Below are 18,427 nucleotides of genomic sequence, written 5' to 3'. Positions count from 1 at the left end.
TCAAATGCTCACTAACAGGAATGTAAACAAATTTGTAAACAAAATTTGAGAAATAAGCATTTGTGTGTATGGAAAAATCCTGGTAACTTTTATTTCAGCTCATGAAACATGGGAGCAGCACTTTACATGGTGCGTTTACAAGCATTTCGCTACACTCGCATTAACATCTGCTAACCATGTGTATGTGACAAATAAAATTTGATTTGATTTATATATTTTTTGGGGGGTAGAAAACAGAAAGACTGCGGGTCTGTGCTATTACAAGAATGACAGGAGCATAATCCCAATTTGCACTCTGTCTCACCTGTGCACTCATTCACACCCCTTCAAAGATTAAAAGCAGTGGATTGGTGTAACTGTACTGGTAGATAACTAATCTACACCTATTCAATACATTTCTATCTTTGAGGGGAGTGGCCAGGGCTAGCAAGAAACGGGATGCAGCTCAAAATGACACAGCTAACGAATTGTCATTCGAGATGCCTCTCGCTTCCAAGTTTAGGATAGGATATCGATGAGATTGCGTTGCTACCTAAAATCAAAATAATTCTGAATGGCTAAAAGTGCAGCAATATTGTAAATATATTTTGAGCACTTTTCATGCCATTTTGGTCAGCTAATAGGCCTACCCACTGATCAAGCAACATCGGAAGAAAAAACCTCTTATGAACGTTAGCACCGGTGTACAGCTAATTATAGACAAAATGAACATTCATAACTACATTGTTGATTGTAAATTATACTACTACATTACTAATTAGCTAGCTAATTATTCTGTATCTAAACCAGCCTAATTTAATTTCTCTGTAGCACGTTATTTTGAATGGGTCAAGTCAGCTGTGACACTCTCAGGTCTGGGAAGTTAGAGCTAACCTTTTCACATTGGGCATGCTATCTAACGTAAAAACAACAACTTATAAATTAACTATTTTCCTTAAGTAATCATACAATATTTTTTACATTCCAATAAAGAAAAGGGTTTAAAGTATCCAAAACAACCAAAATCTCAATTTCCACCTTTTTCCCAACAATGAATTGGCACGACATCAGACCGGTTCTCGTAGACCGCCTCACATTTGATCTCTGTTGAGTTCTAGGGGGGTTTCACGTTTGTTTAAAAGCAGGACAAGACTCCCTCCCTGGCAGAGAATATACAATACATTCGGATTCAGACACCTTTACTTTTTCTACATTTTGCTACGTTACAGTCTTATTGTAAAATTGATTCAACTGGAGGCCCTGGGTTCGCGCCCAGGCTCTGTCGTAACCGGCCGCGACCGGGAGGTCCGTGGGGCGACGCACAATTGGCCTAGCGTCGTCCGGGTTAGGGAGGGCTTGGCCGGTAGGGATATCCTTGTCTCATCGCGCTCCAGCGACTCCTAACCAAGGTTGCCAGGTGCACGGTGTTTCCTCCAGCACATTGGTGTGGCTGGCTTCTGGGTTGGATGCGCGCTGTGTTAAGAAGCAGTGCAGCTTGGTTGGGTTGTGTATCGGAGGACGCAGGACTTTCAACCTTCGTCGAGTTGTAGCGATGAGACAAGATAGTAGCTACTAAAACAATTGGATACCACGAAATTGGGGAGAAAAAGGGGTAAAATTCCATAAAAAATATCTAAAAATTGATTCAACTGTTTTTTCCCCTCATCAATATACACACAATACCGCATAATGTCAAAGCAAATACTGTTTTTTAGAAATTTTTTCAAATGCATTAAAAATAAAATTATGGAAATATCACATTTACATAAGTGTCCAGACCCTTTACTCAGTAGTTTGTTGAAGCACTTTTGGCAGCTATTACAGCCTCAAGTCTTTTAGGGTATATATATTTTTATTTTATTTAACTAGGCAAGTCAATTAAGAACAAATTATTATTTACAATGATGGCCTAGGAACAGTGGGTTAACTGCCTTGTTCAGGGCCAGAACGACAGACTTTTACCTTGTCAGCTCGGGGATTCGATATAGCGACATTTTAGTTACTGGCCCAACGCTCTAACCACAGGTGTGCCAAGTTTATAGCATAATAATGCTATAAGCTTGGCACACCTGTATTTGGGGAGTTTCTACCATTCTTCTCTGCTTCCTCTCAAGATGGATGGGGAGGTTGGATGGGGAGCGTCGCTGCACAGATATTTTCAGGTCTCTCCAGAGATGTTAGATCGGGTTCGAGTCTGGGCTCTGGCTTGGCCACTCAAGGACATTCAGAAACTTGTCCCGAAGCTACTCCTGCATTGTCTTGACTGTGTGTTTAGGGTCATTGTCCTGTTGGAAGGTGAACCATCACCCCAGTCTGAGGTCCTGAGCAGGTTTTCATCCAGGATCTCTCTGTACTTTGCTCCGTTCATCTTTCCCTCTATCCTGACTAGTCTCCCAGTCCCTGCCACTGAAAAATATACCCTCAGTATGATGCTGCCAAAATCATGCTTCACCATAGGGATGGTGCAAGGTTTCCTTCAGACATGACGCTTGGCATTAAGGCCAAAGAGTACAATCTTGGTTTCATCAAACCAGAGAATCTTATTTATTGTGGTCTGAGTCCTTTAGGTGCCTTTTGGAAAACTCCAAGCGGGCTTTCATGTGCCTTTTACTGAGGAGTGGCTTCTGTCTGGCCACTTTACCATAAAGGCCTGAGTGTTGCAAAGATGGTTGTCCTTCTGGAAGGTTCTCCCATATCCACAGAGGAACTCTGGAACTACGTCAGAGTGACCATCGGGTTCTTGGTTACCTCCCTGACCAAGGTCCTTCACCTCCGATTGATCTGTTTGGCCAGGCGGCCATCTCTAGGAAGAGTCTTGGTCATTTCAAAATTCCATTTAAGAATGATGGAGGCCACTGTGTTCTTGGGGACCTTCAATGCTGCAGAACTTTTTTTGGTACCCTTCCCCAGATCTGTGCCTCAACACAATTCTGTCTCAGAGCTCTACAGACAATTCCTTCAATCTCATGGCTTGGTTTTTGCTCTGACATACACTGTTAACTGTGGGATCTTAAATAGATAGGTGTGCCTTTCCAAATAATGTCCAATCAATTAAATAATGTCCAATCAGGTGGACTCCAATCAAGTTGTAGAAACATCTCAAGAATGATCAATGGAAACAGGATGCACCTAAACTCAATTTCAAGTCTCATAGCAAAGGGTCTGAATATGTAAATAAGGTAACTGTTTTTTATTTGTAATACATTTGCAAAAATTTATAAAACCTGTTTTTGCTTTATCATTAATAAGGGGTATTGCGTGTAGATGGAGGAAAAATCCAAATTTAATACATTTTTTAATAAGGCTGTAATGTAACAAAATGAGGAAAAAGTGGAGGGGTCTGAATACTTTCCGAATGCACTGTATACTGTTGATGCGTGCTGTAGAAGGAAATTACAGCTGGGTCCAGTCTGGCAAATCTAGAGTGAGTCATCAGCAACATGAACAGCAAGGGTTTCTGGGCAATGGCAGCTAAAGTCTGCTGATGCTCCTGTTGGGATATCCAACTCAAATATCTGCTTTGTCTAAGAGATAGCTGTGCTCAGACCTCGTGTTCCCATTGTAGCGAACATCATAATTTCAGTCTTGGCTGAGGCCTATTCTTAGAAAACAGGACCAGCCTGGTTTTGCAGGCTGAGCTGCTACAATGGGTTGGCAGTCATTGTTTTTAAGAATTTGTTCTTAACTGACTTGCTTAGTTAAATAATAATTTGCAGGGCTGGAAGAAACAGAGTGAAAGAGGTTTGGGGAGAAGGGACAATTGTTGCCATTTGATTGGATTTTAGGGGTTTCGCTGGCCCCTCCCTCTTCCTGTGAGTCAGGCAGAACTAAGATGGAAATGTTGACAGAGTGGCCTGGCATTGGGCCTGCTCTGCTCTCTACTGTAGGAGTGGAGAGAGCTGCCTACAGCCCAGACACAGTGGCGAGGCTACTGGGGTGGGTGTCCCTGCTGTAACATGACAACGTAGCAGCAGCAGCACTAATCGCTCAGCTACCATGCCCCACCACCTGTCTATCAACATAGCTGCTGGCTCACAGAGTCAGCGATAGGCATGTGTGTTTGCTGTGTGTTTAATGGGAGAATGATGAATAGGGTTTCTCTTTGCACTCTCTAAAGGGCAGGCATTTGTAAGCGGAGAGGTTACCAGATGAAAACTGATGTAGGGAGGTAATGTCACAGTACCTTATTGAGCCATTCCACCTTTTCCACATCTGGGAAGTTGACCTGTGAGGAATTACAAATAAATACATCAGTCGCAGATTTAGGAGGAATACAGGAGTTGTCTTATCATGTACATAATGTGTTGTATAGCTAGGGTTATCAGACTAGCTTTTCCTAGTGCTTTTGTCTGTGTTGTTAGTGAATGCCACAACGGAAACATTCTACATCCGAGGGACAGGAAGTGGGTGAGAAAGACATAAGTGCACCATCATCTCAATGCCTTCTTTTGGCACTAAACAGAACTCCCTTAAGTCTGTGCTTGACTTGGGCAGGAGCTCACCGGAGCTGAGTACAGGCACCTCAAATGTTCTACCACTTGAGCTCCTGTTCCTCTTATAGAATATTAACTCAAAAGTATTGTGGAGCTCCTGCACCTAAATATAAACAGCACTGGCACCCAAATAATGAGTACCGGAACCTATTTCAGTCAAGTACCGATTATAGTGTAAACAAACACCATTCTTCACCCCAAACAGATTTGACACGCCAAACAGACTACGTGCTAAAGGTTATGTTGTGACCAGTAGCTTGTTAATTCCCCTTATCTGTTATTCTGAAATAGACTCATTCTCTGACTCACTCCCTCCTTTTTTCCCCTCTTAGTCCCGAGGGAAGACATATTGAGAATTGCCTAATATAGAAGAAGCTGGCGAGGCTGAGGAATCATACATAAGGGAGGGAGAGAGATGGAGAATTAAACTGTAGAGAGAATAGAGAAACACTGTAGAGGAAAAAGAGACAGCATCAAAAGACCACGCCCCAATCAGTACATCTCAAATGGCCTTCAACATCTATACATAGGCATCAATGGTCTGAGTGCTTCAGATTAGTACCTTACAGGAAGGCACCTTTGTATATGGGAAGAAAAATCAATTCTGTCTCAGCTCGGCTGCATGGGGATGATGACATAGGGCCTGCATACAGTATACAAGCTATACAAATATTGGAGGCAGTTAGAGCCAGGGATTTTAGCATGTAGATGTAATAACTGTATAATAACATTGTTGTCCCTATGTTCAAAATATGTGAATGTTTCCTAGTGCACAGTAATCATTTCGATTAAAATAGCTATGGTTAGGATACATTTGCGAGGATATATTTGGTCCTTTGATATTTTGTGTGTGTGGAACAGACTGGCTCGCTAGGACCATAGAACTAGCTAGGTGGAGGAGGTCGACTTGTGGCATCTGATTGGGGGGAAGGGGACCACGTTAAACATAGATAATGGAGCACCTTATCAGTGACCAATGGTTATCAAAGTTATCTTACCCAAGCAGGGAGATCCTTTTTACTTTTTAACATTTTCATGTCTGAATATTGTTGTTCGTTGTCATTGTGGTGAATGGCGGACCGCAGACGAGCTTCTTTTGCCTCGCGTGAGTGCTTCCATCCCGTGTAGACCATGAGCCCGAACACCAACAGACTGGTGCTAACCCGGTAGTACCCTGCCAGATAAACGGGCAGCAAGGCACCTAGGCACTTGCCGAATGTCCAAAGAACCGATACAGCGTCAACACCTTGTGGTTTGGGGGTTTCAATTTCTAAACTATTCGGTGTATTCTTTTCGGAATGGGCCGAACCAGATGCGTCCTTGGTGGATTCTCCCTGCCCCGAGTCCGGATTTTGCATCGTGGCGTTTTCTGACAGAAAATGTAAGCTAGCGAAAGTTCTTCAATGCCTACTTTTCAACAGATTGCTATCTAATGTCGGCTACAACTCAACTGACGAATAGGCTAGTTATCTAGTTGATTTTAAAACGGCATCTCTATTTGTTCATAATCCAGACAGTCTTCTTAGCGGGTACTTAGATTTAGACAATGCGTGGCATTAAACGTTGAGTACACAACTTCATAAGCCATTTACTAAAAAATTACTAACACATTTCAATACGTAGCTAGCTACTCCTCCATGTGTTGTCTTTTAAGTAGGAAAAACATATGAACACACTAGACTAGGCCAGGGCTGTGTTCTAGAATCTAGCCAGTGCCGTTAGCAGAACCGAAATACGCCCAGCCCATAAAATGAAAATGATTACGGCTATCAGGGATTCTTGGGACGTCCCTTCCCTTAACCCTTAACCAACTATTACCAGTTAAAATGTCTATTTCAATGGGGTGACGTCAGAGTTCGACGTCTTAAGGATCCCAGATAGCAAGGACTGAAGAGAAATGCAGCAGTCGAATTATTTGACTCATTCCTGACTCCTCATTCCATGCTTGATTGACTTGTCATGGGTCGATAGTTGGCAACTAAAGCTTAGGGTTGCGGAAAAACTGAAGCGAACTGTCACTGCGTGCTGAAGTACCGCGAAAGCAGTATTAAATTGTTCGAATCTGTAAAAATGTCTATGAAAAATTCTCCCACCCCAGGCATCTATTTCGGTTTGAGACGAGAAGGCACAGCTGCGGGGGAAATGAACACATTGGATCCCCCCAAAAAAACATATAGTAGGCCTATTCATTATGTTTTTCAGAGTTGTACCCAAAATTACCCATATAGTCAATACAGAAAAGAAATTCACAGACTATAACCCATGCACTTCTGTTTATTTTACACTTGCAGAGCTCCTATTCTTTCCCAATCCCCCAGTGGCGATTTTAGGACGTCTTGGTGGGGCAAACATCTGCATTTTGGAGCTGCCGTTCTCAAGAAAGCAAAAAAGAGATTGTTTGTATGCAGCTTTATTTTTTCATATATATTTTTTACATTGCTTGCAAACTGCTCCACCTGCCCTGAATGACAGGTCGCCAACGCAATCCCCCCTAAAAGCCTGTACCAGGGTCATGGCTAGATGCTACAGCTTTTGTCAAATTGATGTCAAACTATTTATTTATTGCATTTTAGCTAACCCTAACCCCTTTCCTAACTTTTACAGGCTTTGGTTTTTCCGTTTATATTTCGAGGTTGGACGTTAGCACATTGGGCGCACCAATGGGTGTCACCTCTTTAGTCAGTGCCCCAGTTGGCTTGAGAATTGTGGAGGGTTAACACCTTTGGTTGGCTTTCCCTATTTTATTTCTAAAAAACAATCCTTTATCTGATTTCCCTCATTTTTATGTTTTGCTTCCTGTCTTTAAGTTTGGTGTGTGTTTTTATTTTGTTGGGCTCTTCTTGGGCAAATTTAGTGGGTGCTCATGGTGGGTGTCTTAGGTCCCAGTTGTTGTTGCCAGTCAACTTTCAGAACACCTCCTAAAATCCCACCTGTTAGTTCCCCCCTCTGTTTGAGCAACATTTTTGGTTTGCTTGCTAAGGTACATAACACCTAACCATAACCTAATTATCCTAACCTACTACGTTAATTATCATAACCTGCTAGTGCTACGAAAAGTCCAATTTGACAAAATCTGTTTCCATTCTAGACAAAACTCTGCCACCCTTAGCGTTGTTTTAGTGCTGAGGGATTAGTGCTTTTTTAGTATGTTTCGTTTCGATAATTAAAAAAATAATCATGTTTTTTCGAGTTCGATATATTTTTAAAATATTACATTCATTATAAATTATGTGGGTTGAATGCTGTAACACAGAATAAAAAATATATAAAAGACCCCTGATGGTAGTGACTGTCACTTACTAACCATACTGAGGGTGTGACACAATTGCGGAGCCTCCGAAGGCTTGCAGGGGCCAAGAACAAATTCTTATTTTCAATGACGGCCTAGGAACAGTGGGTTAACTGCCTGTTCACTGCTTCTTAACACAGCGCGCATCCAACCCGGAAGCCAGTCGCACCAATGTGTCAGAGGAAACCCCATGCACCTAGCGAACTGGTCAGCGCGCAATGCGCCTAGCCTGCCACAGGAGTCGCTAGTGCGTGATGAGACAAGGGTATCCCTACCGGCAAACCCTCCCTAACCCGGACGACGCTAGGCCAATTGTGCGTCGCCCCATGGACCTCCCGGTCTTGGCCGGCTGCGACAGAGCCTGGGCTCAAACCCAGAGTCTCTGGTGGCACAGCCTTAGACCACTGCGCCACCCGGGAGGCCCTTTAACATGTACATTTGTTTGGTAACAGAATAAATAGCAATGGAATAACTGCAGAATATATAATATTGTAATTGGAAATTGTACACCCAAGGAAGGCTACTGTCCCTTTTAGAGCTAGAATAGATTTTTTACCCTATGTTGTGATTCTCACCAAATATATTGTCTTCACACTATTCAAACCTCACAATCCATAAAGATCACATAATGCAGACAAATAATTTAATCTAAAAGACACACATTTAGGAATTTCTGTGTGCGAACCTCCACATAATCATCTTCTCTCTTTTGTGGCACCAATGTGAGGGTTTATGGCAGGGGAAACTGTGTTGCAGTAGTCTAGTGTGTTCAGTGGCGGATTTAGGTATAGACGTCATGGGCATCTTACCGGGGGTGGCACGGGACACCCGCACAATTTTTTGGGGAATGGTGACATTTGCGCGATCGGTTTTCTATTGCTCATTTGCACGTCACGTCAATGATATAATGTCACCGTGTGGGACTGTGGGTCAATTAACCTTGTCGGAGTGGGCGTCCTGATTCTAGTTTGTGAGCTAGGCAGGCGGGGGTAGGTTGACCTCAGGTCTCCCCACTGAAAGTTCGAGAGAGATTCTCCCGCTCCCCCTATCAAATAGCGCACCTCTAACTTTGGACAGTAATAACGCAATTAGTAAAATCAGTCACACTATGAAATGCTACCAAATAAACCTCAATTCATAATACTGTGAATATATAGTTTCACAAACTTATTGTTGCATTTTTTTTCTGGTTTGTGCGAAATCGTTAAGAATAATATAAAACCAGTCTGCACACCCAAGGTGAATTGGTTTAGTCTTGACTCTTGGTTGACAGTGTTGGGGGATGGGTAATGTATTGATGCTCGAGTGCCAAATCAACACAAATGTGTTTCTATTTGTTTGTCTTTGTTACTTCTTTTGATATGAGTCTTATTTGTGTATATATGTTTATATTTATATAGTTTTAAATGTTATGATTGTTTATTTGTGTTGTTCCAAATGTCTGAAAAAAATTACAGTTAGTGCAGAATGGTGCTTTTTTTTTTGGCAGGGGGGCACTGAGTGTGTAGTGCGTGAAGACGGACTCGCTAACTTGGGGCGCTTTCTGTTCGGGAAAAAGTGGAATAGTATCAAATACATCAAACATATGGTTTCCATGAGTTTGATGCTATTCCATTCGCTCCGTTCCAGCCATTATTATGAGCCATCCTCTCCTCAGCAGCCTCCACTGTAAATACAGGATGTACCGCCGCCACCTATCGTAACCAATTATGTCAATGCGGAGCTATACGAAGCCCTCTGCATTGATACAATTGGGAGGCCCACAGAGATGCGGGGTGGAACTCGATTTGGCCTCCGCAAACCTCCAGAGGCTCCGCAATTGTCACACTCTCCATAGCGAGCCTCCGGATCCCATTGTCGCATCAAGCATAAAAGGATCTGAATGGTTAATCCGAATCTGAAGTGGCCATACAGCATTTACTGTGATGCAGCCTCCGTAGATGTCAGGGCTTTATTACTTCTTGCGGAGCAGAGCTATTGTGAAGGAAGTTGTCAAGAAAGTAAGTGTGTTTATACAGAACATACCGCCCCCACCTAACACATTTTTGGATCAAGCATAAATTGGCTTTGTGGAATCATCTCAAATCAGCAGGCACTTTCTTCTTCTTCGTTATCATGGCGTTCATACATTTAGTTTGTGTATGCCGCCACCTACTGTGCGGTAGTGCGTGGTCAATCACGTGCGTGGTCAATCACGGTGACAAAACTGCACATTTTAGTGGCCTTTTGTTCCCAGCACAAGGTGCACCTGTGTAATATCATGCTGTTTAATCCACTTCAGTCGGCAGGTTTCCATAGACCCAGGTTTATTCAAGTATGGGTATCTGCAGAGTATGGAAAGCGAATCAGCTAATTGGGCAGATTTGTTGCCACTCTAGCCGATTTCTTAAGAATTCCTCAATGAGCTTGACACCTTTATAAGCTAATTTCCTAACAATGACTCCCCTCTCTTTGTAATGGGCGACTTCAACCTTGCGACGCCTGCCATCGATTCATTTTCCCTCCTTGCCCTCACCCTTTCCTAGTCCCCTCCCACACACAAGGCTGGTAATACGCTTGACCTCATTTTTACTAGAGGCTGTTCGCCTACTACTTTCACTGAAACCCCCTTCCAGGTCGCTGATCCCTACTTTGTTTCAGTGTCGGTCTCCATCTCCTCCAACCCTATCCACTCAACCCCTACCCAGAAGGTCATGTGCTGTCAAAACCCTGCAACTTACCAGAATCCCGCAGCCCGCATGGTGTTCAACCTTCCCAAGTTCTCCCATGTCACCACGCTCCTCGTACACTCCACTGGCTTCCAGTCAAAGCTTGTATCCACTACAAGGTACTTGCCTACGGAGCAGCAAGAGGAACTGTCACTCCTTACCTTCAGGCTCAATCAATCTAATTTATTCTAAAGCCCTTCTGATGTCACAAAGTGCTGTACAGAAACCCAGCCAAAACCCCCAAACAGCAAGCAATGCAGGTGTAGAAGTACACTGTGAAGCACTATGCTGATGCCCTACACCAACCCGAGTACTCTGTTCTGCCACCTCTGGTCTCTTGGCCCTCCCACCCCTACGGAAGGGCAGCTCCAGCTCAGTCAAAGATTCTCTGTCCTGGCACCCCAAGGTGGAACCACCTGGGCACTGACTTTACAGATAGTAAGCACATTTTTCCTCAAAGTAGCTATGACTGAAATGTGGTTGGCCCACCTAGCTATCTTAAGATGAATGCACTAAGTCGCTCTGAATAAGAGCGTCTGCTAAATTACAAATGTAAATGTATAAAACGCTGAGTACATTTGGAATTGATCAAAAACATGTTTACTAAAGGTGTTTCTACTCCAAGCTTATTCCCTTCATCGTAGACTTACCTTTGTTTAGGCTCAACTGAGTTTAGGCTGGTAAGGGCAAAGATACATTTTTCAGTGTTTGAAGCATTGGTATCTGATGGTGTGTCAATCAGTAACCTTATCCTCCCATAACATTACTCTAGATAACTTGATTAATTAGTAATAACAGGACAAATTCATTTTCTTGTGAGTTACACAAGCAAAGTTACACAAGCAAAACCCAAAAACATAAATAATGGAAGCTACTGAAATGTCATAAACCCCTTGCAATGTCATGACAGTCATTTGTCAAAGAACATCACCCTGACGTTTTTACAGTTTGTTGTTATTTTTGGTGTCGCTTTGAAGAAGTCCCTTTGGCACACAAACCTTTAAGAAGTTCAGAGGTCACCTCAGGGACTACCTGCAACGCTGCCACAGAGCAGGGTTTGTGTGGTGAAGGCATCCTATCATCAAACCTTTTCTCTGCCCATGGCATGTGGGCATTAGGGATCACCCACCTCAACGTCTCCCCTCAAGTCATTCAGCAGTGGGTAATTAAAACTTGAGAGAGGGATGGTATGTAGAATTCCATCTTTAGTTCCATGGGAGGGTCCTAGAGAGTGTGCTGCATCAGTGAGGTATGGTGGTGATCCTCATACTCTGGCTGGCGATAGGGTATGACACCATGGGGGTGGTGGCATGGCTTATAGTGATGCCAGGCAGAGGCTGTGCCATGGATACAGCCACCGGTGCCACTGAAACAGTGACTGGTGCCATGGAGACGGGAGGCACCATGCCCTGGGCAATGGTCTGAACCAGGGCGGCTGAGAGCGGGGTGATCTCGGGGTTGAGGTGGGGCAGGGGAGCGCTGGGTGGGGCAGCGTTAGATGGGGGCACTGTAGGGGCACCGGTGGGGGCCACTAGGTCCTGCTGTGTGAGGGTGACGGTACGAGGCTGCAGCCCGGCGCTGCTCAGGGTGGTATGGGTCTGGGCGATGCTGTGGTTGTAGGAACTGACCGAGCCCACGGGGGACACCATGGTCTGCTCAGAGGGGGCTGGGGTGGAGGACAGGGTCATCACCGACACCTTGGTCTGGCTCCGGAACTGGGCATTCTGCTCCAGCAGCACCTCGTTGGTGGCCATGAGGTTTGAGACCTGAAGAAAAGATTAACAAGGTGTTTGAGGAGTGATCTTAAAAAGTTAATAGATACATTGTATTGTTATGTGTGGTTGTTGATTCTGTGTGGATGGATGTTCATCATCACCTGTCTGCTAGACTGACCTGTTTCTTCAATTCATCCACTCTCCTCCTCAGCAGGGTGTTTTCCTCCTCCATAAACCTGTACTCCAGCGGCTGGGGTGAGAGGGCAGCCTGCACCCCCAACTCATAGTGCCCCCCTCCGTTCCCGTCCAGCCGGAGACCCTCCAGCCTGCGTCTCTTCAGCTGCAGCATTGTGTGGTCCACAGGGGCTTCCAGGGGCGATGTCTCATACAGACCGCTCTCAAACAGGGGGTCGTACGCCGAGCAGGGGCCCCTGTCAAAACGACGAGGTCCTGAGGCCCCCATGGAGATGCAACCCCCAATCCCACTTACCCCTACTCCTCCAACCCCTAAGATACCCAGGTCTCTGCAACCCCCAAGGCTGGGGCAGCCCATCCCAATCATGTTGCCCCCACCTCCACCCCCCACCAGTCCAGCCATGCCTCCACAGGCACCCACCCCAACCCCTCCGCCTGTGTTCACCATTCCACTGGCCCCTGGGCCCAACACACTCCCCACACCCACTCTTGCCGGCTCATACTCGTTGTCCTTCTTGACGTGGCGGAACTTACACTTGCTGCCCCGCTGGCACTCACCCTTCAGAAAGTCCCTGCAGATGGGGACCTCCCCTCGGCTGTGTGGGAGGTCCATGGGGGACAGGCCCAGTCCTGCAGCTACTTTCCCCCTCAACCTGAGGGGTAGCTCCCCTGACTTCTTATAGTAGTCCTCATCCTCCTTGGAGCCGTGGACGAAGCGGCAGTTGGAGCGGACACACTCCTTGTTCTGGTAGTCGTGGCAGAATACAAACTCGTTCTTCTGCACCCCGAGGTCTGGCACCTCGTTGAAGTCGGGGTGTTTGAAGCGGCAGCGTTTGCCCCTCTTACACACGTTCCTCAAGAAGTCTCTACAGACCCCGTCCGGGGCCGGTCCTGACCCCGGGCCCCCGGCTCCACCTCCCCCACAGTTGTTCCCATTCCCCAGGGCCCCTCCTCCACCCATGCCCCCAGAACCAGAGCCACAGTCTTCACCTCCTGCGGATCCCCCGGCCTTCTCCCGTGCCCCCTCCTAAACCAGACCCCACTTCCTCGCTTACACTAGTACCCACCCCGCCGCTGCTGCTCCCACCACCACCTGACAGGTAGGTGCTGTCCCGGTCAGGCATGGCGCTTGGCCCAGCGCAAGGGGAACACAGCACTCATGTGTGTGGGCAAGTGACTTATTCTGAAAGCCTTTTCTGTTCCATGATAATGACTGTAGCCCAGATGCTCTTCGGACCAATGCAGTCCTTTACCATGGCATCTGAAAGATACACGTCAAGTTGGATGTTAACAAGTTGAAATATATTCTGTGTGACTGTTATCTAGCTAGATAGTTAAATAAATCTACACATAGGCAATGGCATCTGCGAAAACAAACGCTTGCAATTAAAATCATTGATTGGACAAACACAGAAGTTAGTGGAAAGTATAATTATACAGACCAAATGCCCGGTACAGGAATATTAAACAACAAGGCTCCAGAGGGGGTAAGGCACTAAGTAGGTGTCACTACTGACACAGGTTCGATCCCGTCTGTATCACAACCGGCCGTGATTGGGAGTCGGCATAGGCCGGTGCACAATTGGCACAGCTTCATCCGGGCTAGGGGGTGTTTTACAAGTAGGCGGTCATTGTAAATAAGAATGTGTTCTTAACTGACTTGCCTAGTTAAACACGGGTTAAATAAGAATTCAAAGACAATCTCTGTTAAGACTAACATAGCTAGCTTGTCTATAGGCAACAGTCTCTTGCTGTTTAAGAGGTAAATAGCAACCTTGGCCCTAACGAGCTGGTTCGCTAAACAACTTGTTAACTAACGACATAACGTTAGCCCCTGGGCTCCCGAGTGGCGCAGCGGTTTAAGGCGTCAGTGCTAGAAATAAAAAGTTAAATATATGTTGTTGTTTTTTAAATCACGGCCCAGCCCAGGTTGCTTAGCCGGGAGGGTAGCTGAAGGAGAGCGATCTAACGTTATAGCTATTAATATAGCTATCTAACCGGTGCAAATTTATGTGGCTAGCTAGCGAACGCAACCGTACACGCTGCAAAGTCACATGGTACAGCTGTGCAAGCAAACTAGATACAGGCATTCAGCTGATACAGTGTGTTGACGTTGTCTGTTTACACAGCTAACGTTAGCTATCTGAATTACCTATGACTAGCCGTCAAAGAACTTACCAAAATGATGACTTCAGGAGCATTTAACGCAGAAGGAACGGTGTACTTTCGATGTCAGCGGATGGTATTTCTATTTTACGAATGTGAGACAAATGCTTAACTATCATTCCTAATGGCTTTTAACACATTATTTACGTCGTGTTGTTTTGGTCCCCCAAAGACAAAACAAACCACCAAAGATTTCTACCTCTGTTGTTACAAAATATTTCCACATCGTTCTGCAGATTTGCTGCCATCTACTGCACGTAGGGGATGAAAACAAACACCAGACTTGCTGCGCTTGCGCTAATTCGAATTATTCTATGATATTATGGCGGCCCGAAAATAATAGTTAAAGTGAATGCCGCCACCAACTGTGCTGGAATGTACGATCAATCATGATCTGCCCAATTCTGTACTACCATGAACATAAAATTCAAAACCAAATAAATCCCTAACTTCTACCACACCCTCTCCCCAAAACACCTCCCTAACCTCATTGAAATGGATCTATATCATGCTGAAACACTCCACCCTTAGGATTGCTCAGCATGTCAACAACCAACAGTAACATCTGTTAACACCAATATCTATTTTGTCATCTCCACAATACCCTCAACCTGGCATTTCTGCTTTCCACAACCCGGGTCGTATTGATAACCTTACATCATGACTGAGCCTATATCTTTTTAATATAATCTATGAACACAGATATTGTGACCCCAGTGATGACTGCCCTCAATCTAGGATAAGCACCAGGGACATGACTTTTCATCTTCTTCCCATTAAGCTTTTCCATTTTCAAAATGTTCTCTTGCTGAGCCTGGCTATCACACAATATTAACAATCTACCATTTCCAATGAACTGGGCTAATTTCACTTCACCTACCTCTTTCTCTACAGCATTAGTTAGTCGGATAGCGTGTAAATTAAGCCCTCTCTACACTAGCACCACTTTCCACTCCAACACATCACTACTCTTGCTTCCTACCCTGGCCCTCTTTATGCTTTCTTTACTAGACGTCCCACTGCTTTCTGTATCATGATCTCTCTTCTTCCTGTCTTTCCACTACCGACCGCCTGTGCTAATAACGGCATCAGAGCGCCTCTTGTGGGGTGATTCCGACACGAGGGAAAAGATGGCAGAAGTGGATGCTGTGTTCGAATCAAGCAGCGCGTCGAGCAAATTTGGTGAAGAAAAATGTTTTGAATTGACAACAATAGTAGTGAAAACTTGAACAAAAATAAAATTGGCTTAAAATTGGAGTGGAGGATACGTGTATGAATGATAATGAATCACTTCTTGTTGTAATGCGTTTGTTGAGTAAGGATGCATATGTGGGAAAAACACGTTTGAGGTGTCAAATGGTTAAGTGTGCGCTGGGAAAAGTGGAGTCTGTCAGAGTGACCAGGAGTGACCTTATTTTGATTCATTGTATTTCTGAAGAACAGAGTAAGATTGCAGTGAGCCTCAAAAGAATGCGAACAACATAAGTTTTGAACTTGAGTAGAGCACCCGTCAAAGGAGTCATCTCAGGGGTGAAAATTGATGTTCAGGTTCCCGGTGGGTGAATGGAGAAAAATAAGAAAGTCTGCTGGTCCTGTTGTTTTTTGATAAAGAGCAAATACATACGCATGTGAAGCTTGGTTATGTAAGATATTTCATCCTCAAACCATTGCAGTGTAAGCGTTGTAAAGGATTTGGCCATGTTTCAAATATGTGCAGACGGAAGGAGTATATTGAAGAACGGTATGTTGAAGGAGGACAGCGTTGCAATTGTGGTGGGGATCATGATCCAGCGTTCCTGGATTGCCCTGTAAGGGTGAAGGAGATTGACATGGCAAAAGTAAGAGCAGTCTATCGAATCTCCTATGTGGAGGCGATTAAAATAATTGAGAATACAAGTGATGCTAGTGAAGATATGGTAGTGGATATGCCACAGCCTGTAGTAAATGTTTGCTGCCAGTCAAAATATGGATGTTGTGGCATTCGTTGACACAGTTCTAAACTGTACGGCTCAAGTCTCAAAGTCTAAGAAACTGGACATTATTGTGGCTGCGGCAGAAACGTTTTTGGGTGGGTACTGGCGTTGGAAGACCTGCTCTCCCAGGTTCCCCTTGAGCCTGTGTAGGGATCAGATCTGTTACATTTTTAACAGGACTTTGATTTAGTTTATTTTTTGGTAGTTTTATTTTAGTTCATTATTTTTATATACATGTATATTTGTATTATTTATTGGTATTTTGTTTCATTTTTAGGAATCCTGTTTCCATCCCGCACAGTAGGTGGCGATATACCATTGCCAATATACCATAGAAGAATAAGAAGATTCGGACACAACGGGGCCTGCAGGAGGACAGGTGACCCTGTACCTGCCTGAAGAAAGTGGGGGTAGGGGGTGCGTGCAGCTGGAAAACAAGACCAAGATACATTGTTGGCGGTGGTGCTTCATGGGACTTTCATAGTAGGTTAGGAGAGAATTTTCGCTAAACTTAACCTCAGTCTCCTAACCTGCTATGTTAATTCTCCTAACCTGCTGCTTTAATTTGCCTAACCTTCTGCATCAATTCTCTTAACCTGGTACGAAAAAGTCACTTTGGTATCGAAGTGGCGTGAAGAGAGTCTTTCCCTGTGCTTCATAGCTTAAAAAGCTTAAACTGAAAGCTGAAATAACCTTTTAGGTACCAGCAGAGCTTGGGTAATTATATAACTTGTCACATATAATCTTAAAATTCAAAGGGAAGATGACTTTAAACATCTTGTGGCTGCTGCTTATTTACTAGACCGGGCATGCTATTAAACATATTATCGCCTAATCAGACCATTTTTACTGATCCAGCTGGGTGAGCCTTTTGTGAATTAACACTCGGCACTTTACTTTTTTCCCCATTACTATCTATGACTTTGCTGAGCAGGGTGTTTTCCTCCTCCAGAAACCTGTACTCCAGGGGCTGGGGTGAGAGGGCCGCCTGCACCCCCAGCTCATAGTGCCCCCCTCCGTTCCCGTCCAGCCGGAGACCCTCCAGCCTGCGTCTGGAGGGTCTGGGGGGCTACTTACTATGACTGTGATTTGTGGTTGTCCCTCCAATCTTAAGATGAATGCAAGTCTGAATGCAAAACTGTAAGTCGTTCTTGATAAAAGCGTCTGCCAAATGACTCAAATGAATGTTGAGCATAGCACAAATGTTCAACCAACCTTTACTTGGTGATACTTTCTCAATTACCGACTTGGAAGACAACATGTCTTCTAAACTTCCAAGTCTAGTTGCAGGAGGTTCATTTGAATGTAGAAAATGCTCCGTTATTACATTTAAGAAATGTTTTGCTCCATGAAGTAATCCAACAATGTGTGCTTCTTTGATGAAGTTTAACGGTGGTTGACATCCAATAAATGTTGCATTTACCGCCACCTACTAGACTGGAGTATAACTCCCTTATACTTTGCTTGAAAAAATGAATAAACCAATACCCTAAAACTAAACTCACTAAAACATATCTGTATTTTTAAAACACCACCCTACTCCACTATTTAAATCTATTTAGTCCTACTTCAGGCAAACAGCCTGAAAGGATGGGACATCCACCACTTAACACACCCTGTAACTCTTCTGAAGTCAAGTCTCGTACACCCAAATGCCTCTCTGCAGCTGCCACAACAACCTCAATTATCTGCGACGTATATTCCGTCCCTGCAGTACAGTTGATAACCATTGCTATAAATGCAATCTTACTGAAACATATCACTTGTTGGACTATGTACGGTACAGGTACAGATATACTACTCACACCACTCCTCTCAGGATCCCTCCCCATTGACTCATCTTCCTCTACTGCCTTCACTGCCTCAGCATATGAAAACTTCTGCACTACTCTAACCCTGGAAACCTCAA

The 18,427-nt window shown here is 44.5% G+C and overlaps 2 protein-coding genes and 1 long non-coding RNA gene across 6 annotated transcripts in view; 1 reads left to right on the top strand and 2 right to left on the bottom strand.

Annotated features, from left to right (window-relative positions):
- The window catches only part of esyt1b (extended synaptotagmin-like protein 1b), a 45,734-nt gene extending 34,819 nt beyond the window's left edge, over positions 1-10,915 (bottom strand). The window contains exons 1-2 of one of the 2 annotated variants that reach the window (XM_042297497.1): positions 10,482-10,915; positions 4,163-4,204 (exon numbers count right to left, since the gene is read on the bottom strand). In XM_042297497.1, the coding sequence (XP_042153431.1) occupies positions 4,163-4,204; positions 10,482-10,529 (90 nt within the window). In that variant the 5' untranslated portion in view covers positions 10,530-10,915. Of the gene's footprint in view, positions 1-4,162; positions 4,205-5,470; positions 6,129-10,481 lie in introns of those variants that run through there. The other variant, XM_042297492.1, reaches the window with a different exon arrangement.
- Positions 10,916-11,046: 131 nt separating this feature from the next.
- Positions 11,047-15,575, bottom strand: LOC112216817 (zinc finger CCCH domain-containing protein 10). 3 transcript variants are annotated; one of them, XM_024376913.2, is made up of 3 exons: positions 14,558-15,575; positions 12,363-13,640; positions 11,047-12,235 (listed from the first exon to the last, which is right to left on the bottom strand). In XM_024376913.2, exons 2-3 carry the CDS (start codon positions 13,338-13,340, stop codon positions 11,711-11,713), a joined length of 1,503 nt encoding a protein of 500 aa, XP_024232681.2. In that variant the 5' UTR covers positions 13,341-13,640; positions 14,558-15,575; the 3' UTR covers positions 11,047-11,710. The 3 variants fall into 3 exon arrangements, with proteins under 3 accessions (XP_024232681.2, XP_042153476.1, XP_024232690.2); XM_042297542.1 differs by having other exon boundaries at positions 15,426-15,575; XM_024376922.2 differs by lacking the exon at positions 14,558-15,575 and adding an exon at positions 13,822-14,405.
- A 163-nt stretch (positions 15,576-15,738) lies between these two features.
- Positions 15,739-18,427, top strand: LOC112216830. The gene is made up of 3 exons (XR_002948400.2): positions 15,739-16,100; positions 16,263-16,383; positions 16,796-18,427. It is a non-coding gene; the product is annotated as an uncharacterized LOC112216830 (long non-coding RNA).

Source organism: Oncorhynchus tshawytscha, linkage group LG02 (genome assembly GCF_018296145.1).
Source record: "Oncorhynchus tshawytscha isolate Ot180627B linkage group LG02, Otsh_v2.0, whole genome shotgun sequence".
NCBI lineage: Eukaryota > Metazoa > Chordata > Actinopteri > Salmoniformes > Salmonidae > Oncorhynchus > Oncorhynchus tshawytscha.
The sequence above is the reverse complement of the archived record's forward strand: the minus strand, read 5'-3'. Positions and strand labels throughout refer to the sequence as shown.